Here is a 5,221-nt window from a genome sequence, read left to right on the forward strand (position 1 = left end):
CGTTTAATTTAAAGTCAGTAGGATCCTCTCCCACTGTCATCAGTTCTCAAAAAAAAAGTTTGGTGGGGGCGGGGACTGGCGATGCGGCCGGCCGACGAGGGACGGCCACCAGAGAGTGTGTGCGGCCCACAAGATGAGAAAGAGCCAGGGAACAACACAGCCACACGGGGAGTTGATGGCCAGCGGTTGGTGGGCCCAGTCAGCCACGTGTCCCACCACGCGAGAGGGCTGCCATACGATGAAGGAGATTGCACGGGTCACGCACGACTGGCCGAGCACCCCGGACCCAAACGTTTTCCTTTGGAAAAACACGAGAGTTTGAAAGTGTTTCTTGATGACTTCGGTTTAGGATCTTTTCTTAGTTTAAACCAAGATAATTTTACTTGTGCCCCTCTTGCTACTATGACTGTCCTGTACGTGATGTGAATCTTGCATTTACCAAGATATACATTCCAAAAGTTTGAGGCGGACAGCAACTATGAAGTTTGGAAGTAGGGGTAAGAAAAGGGTCCGGTGTGAGTCATCCTATAATTTGACAACATTGGAGTTCTCGTCCAACAATATGTGCATTTGCGATGTGCCAGAGAAAATAAATAAGTATCACACCGTCTGTTTTGTACACTTCTTCTCTTTTTGTTTTTTTTCTCATAGAACGCATATACTTATATAATTTAGCTGAGAACATTGAAGTTCTTGCCCAATAATTTGTCCAATTGCGTCTAAAGTTCTTGACAGAATTTTGTTTTAGAATAAAATAGATCACCCATTGTAGCCAACGTTACCAAACCATTCGTATGTCCTCTTCCTCCCATACAGCAGCCAGAATAATCCTGCTCCTCCGATAGCAAGAATCCTCTACATCTGAGCTCAAAGCGTCAATAACCATGGCAGAAGCTGTTGTCGGGAAGCTCGTGGTCATGCTTGGCGCGGCGCTGGCGAAAGAGGCGGTCATCTTGGGCCGGGCGCTGCTCGGCAAGGAAGCCACCGCCCTCAGGGGCCTCTTCAGCAACATCCGTAGGTCCAAGGCGGAGCTGGAGAGCATGCAAGCGTACCTGCAGGAGGCAGAGCGGTTCAAGGACACCGACCAGACCACCGCCATCTTCGTCGGCGAGATAAGGGGCCTGGCCTTCCGGATCGAGGACGTCGTTGACGAGTTCATCTATAAGCTGGAGGACTGCAAGCATGGAGGGTTCGCTGGCAAGATGAGGAAGCGGCTGAAGCATATCAAGGCATGGCGGTGTCTGGCAGCCAAGCTCCAAGAAATTGAAGCCCAGCTGCAGGATGCCAACCGAAGGAAGAGAGATTATGCCGTCACTGGCAGATCTGCTACTGCTGCCAGATCGACGAATCAAGTTCAAGCTTTGCACTTCACCAGGGATGAGGACCTTGTGGGGATCGAAGAGCACAAGGAGAGGTTGATACGGTGGCTGACAGGCAGTGGTGATGGTCCGGAGCAGAGCAGCAGCAAAGTCACCATGGTTTGGGGGATGCCTGGTGTTGGTAAAACCACTCTGGTTGATCATGTGTACAACACCATGAAAGAGGACTTTGACGTGGCGGCATGGGTAACTGTGTCAGAAAGTTACCGTATTGAGGATCTGCTGAAGAAGATCGCCTCCCAGTTCAGCATCACAGTCGACATTGCCAACATTGAGGTGAGAGGCCTAGCAAAGTCCATCCACAACTACCTTCAAGGTAAAAGGTACATCTTGGTCCTAGATGATGTTTGGGATGAGCGCTTGTGGTCGGAGATAAGGGATATCTTCCCAACATCTAACTGTATCGGCCGAGTTGTTATGACATCAAGAAAGCAGACAGTGCTGGCAACTAGGGAGTCTGCATATGCAATTCACTTAGAACCACTACAAGCACATCACTCATGGGTGTTGTTCTGCAAACGGGCATTTTGGAATGATGATGACAAAAAGTGCCCGCTAGAGCTGCAGGAATTGGCTTGGAAGTTCATAGCAAAGTGTCAAGGTTTTCCTATTGCTATTGCGTGCATTGGGCGCCTACTCTCCTGCAAACCCCAAAATTCCGCTGAATGGGAGGATGTGTACATGTGTTTGGATTCGCAGTTTGCGAAAGAAGTGATTCCTGATGCTCATTTAATCCTAAAGGTAAGCTTGGAGGACCTTCCATGTGATTTGAAGAATTGTTTCTTACACTGTGCATTGTCCCCAGAAGATTATGTATTAAAGAGGAGGAAGACAATGAGGCAGTGGATCACGGCAGGGTTTATCACGGAAAAAGATGAGAGCAAAACATTGGAGGAAGTGGCAGAGGGATACTTGGTTGAGCTTGTGAACCGAAGCCTATTACAGGTAGTGCTAAGGAATTATGCCGGACGACTAAAACACTGTCGGATGCATGATGTGATACGACTTCTTGCCCTCGACAAAGCCAAGGAAGAATGCTTCGGTAAAGTTTATAATTTCTCTGGTGGTACTAGGGCATTCTCTTTAGAGGGTGCACGTCGCATATCAGTCGTCTTGGGAAACATTGAACAACTGAGCCTATCTGGTGCAACACAGCTTCGTGCGCTCCATGTATTTGAGAAGTATTTCAATGTTGATTTTCTGAAGCCTGTCCTAACAACTTCAAATTTGATGTCAACGTTGGATCTACAAGGTACTTGTATCAAAATTCTGCCCAATGAGATATTCGATTTGTTTAATCTGCGTTATTTGGGTCTTAGAGATACCGAGATTGAAAGCCTTCCTGAAGCACTGGGGAGGCTGCAGAACTTGGAAGTCTTGGATGTTATGAGTTCTAAGTTGACGTATTTGCCAAACAGTGTGGTAAAGCTTCAGAAGTTGAGATACCTGTATGCGTGCACTACCACCATATCAGAAACTTTAACAATAGGCGGAGTCAAGGTGCCTAATGGGATGCAGCACATGGCAGGACTGCGGTCTCTTCAGTCCATTAAAGCCACTCCAGAGTTTCTGCATGAAGTTGGAGCTCTAACAGAGCTAAGAACATTCAGCATTTGCAATGTGAGAAGTGGACACTCTGCTGACTTGAGCAGTGCTATCACCAAAATGAGCCGTCTTGCTCATCTTGAAATTATAGCTGCAGCTGAGGATGAGGTGCTGCGGCTTGAAGGTGTTGCAGCTGGGGATGAGGTGCTGCGGCTGGAAGGGCTATATTTACCTCCAACCCTTTCAAGGCTTGGTTTAGCGGGGCAGCTAGAAAAAACATCGATGCCTCATCTTTTCTCTTCTTGGTCACACCTTAATAGCCTCACTCGGTTGGACCTGGCATTCTCCAATATTGATGAGCAAACCTTTTCCTGTCTTTGTCAATTACATGGTCTATGCTCTCTTCTGCTATGGAATGCTTTCGAAGGGAAGAGGTTGGATTTTTATGCAGGGTCATTTCCAGAACTTCGGCATCTAGACATATGTGGCGCGGCACAGCTCAGCCAAGTTGGAATAGAGGAGGGCGCGATGCAAAACCTCGTTGAGCTATGGTTCGGAGACTGTCCTGACCTAAGGTTTCTTCCTGATGGTATCAAACATCTTGCAGCCCTTGAGAAATTAGTTCTAAAAGACACATCAGAAGAGCTGATAGAGAAGCTCCGGCAGGAGAGAGATTCAGATGAATGCAACGATGATTTAATGAAGATTAGCCACATAAGGAATGTTACGGTTGCCCTGATGCAGAAAGGACTTGTCGAAAGGATTAGGTGATACATCATCATCACTCCAAGGCCAGGCTTCGGTGTTTCGTCTCCACTCTTTTGTGCATATACACACCGTATTTTGAAGAACCTTCTCCTATATTGGTATAATTGAAGAACTAGTAACTCCTAGTAGTTTGAATTTATTACGAGCTTGTCAACTAAATCTAACATCTTTGCGATATTAATATATTTCCTTTATCAAGAAACTAAATCTAACATGATCTTTCTGCATGTTCATATAGACTCAGAGGACAGAACTGGTACGGCGATCATAGAAACAAGTAACTGATCATGTAGTTTTCAATATGTGCATGCTCCTTAGTTTAAACTTAAAAGTTTGTCGAAGAAAAAGGATGTGTGCTTCTATCTTTCATACTTGACTAGTTATCCAAAATTAAGTAGCTTTTGAAAAGATGCAGATCATTCACTCCCTTGACTGACTGACTGAATTTGCAATTATTATCAGAATCTCCACTGTCAGGCAAGCTTTGTTGTCTCCTTCAAGGCAGATTCTGCACAGTTGGATTCTTAAAGGCAGATGTATATCTTGGTGACTGCAATGATTTCCTATCTGTAAACAATAAAAAAGAACTGCGAGTCGGCAGTGCGCAGTCCATTATATTATGCTCTGAAGGGGACCGAGAACATGAGAGGCTCCACAACAATGACAACACATGACGGCTTCTTCCATCTTATTATGCTCTGAAATGAATAATCTGCTCATCAGTTAGTGGTAGTTTCTGTTGCCATCTAAAGCACGAATGCATGCTTGTACCTCATGTGACCGATCCATCTTTTAGGCCATTCAGTTTGTGTACTGCTGCTGGCATGTAATTTAGTAGCTTATATTTGTAATGTATATAAGCTGTAATCTACAGGTATCTACTCCTCACTACTCAGCAGGCATGGTGAACTTCGTTCATGGCCATATGCTGCTGGAAACTCGATCAATCTGGAATTATGCTGCTGTAAACTAAAGACTGCCTTCGATGAATTTGTGATGAATTGATATATATACTTCTTTTGATTTTAGGAATGTAAGTTAGTTTCTCCGTGATGTTGATTGAATGTTCATCCAATAATGCAAAGTTTCTTTTTGTATGCAAACTTATTTGCTTCAACAAAAGAAAATGGTTGTGTTTTTTACCTCACCTCTCCCATCACAGAGAAAAAAAGACAATCCTTCCAAGGACTGGTTCACACATTTTTTTGATCGGAATTTGCATCTAGGAGTAATAAATAAATAGATAAACAATTGTATATTTCAAACTTAAAATGAAATTACTCTATTTATTCCTCTAATAACAAGTGCAGGGCCACGAAGGCAATTTGTGACAGGAGCTGCCAATTGCCACTAGTACAGAGCAAAGCAATGACAAGAACAATAGCAGATTCAGTCTCAGCTTCAGGACCATATCAGCATTGCTGGAGTTGGAACACAAGACTCTTCTGCCCCGTCAACTGGGTACCGTGCAATACTTTCGAGAAAAAACTCCATCCCCCACCCCCCCCCCCACGCGCGTCGCCCGCTCT

General features: G+C 44.9%; 1 protein-coding gene across 1 annotated transcript; it reads left to right on the top strand.

Annotated features, from left to right (window-relative positions):
* Positions 1-884: 884 nt before the first annotated feature.
* LOC123068179 (disease resistance protein RPM1-like) lies at positions 885-3,696 on the top strand. Its single transcript, XM_044490689.1, has 2 exons — positions 885-3,092; positions 3,129-3,696. Exons 1-2 carry the CDS (start codon positions 885-887, stop codon positions 3,693-3,695), a joined length of 2,775 nt encoding a protein of 924 aa, XP_044346624.1. The 3' UTR covers position 3,696.
* Positions 3,697-5,221: the final 1,525 nt, after the last annotated feature.

The sequence above is a fragment of the Triticum aestivum genome, chromosome 1A (assembly GCF_018294505.1).
Source record: "Triticum aestivum cultivar Chinese Spring chromosome 1A, IWGSC CS RefSeq v2.1, whole genome shotgun sequence".
NCBI lineage: Eukaryota > Viridiplantae > Streptophyta > Magnoliopsida > Poales > Poaceae > Triticum > Triticum aestivum.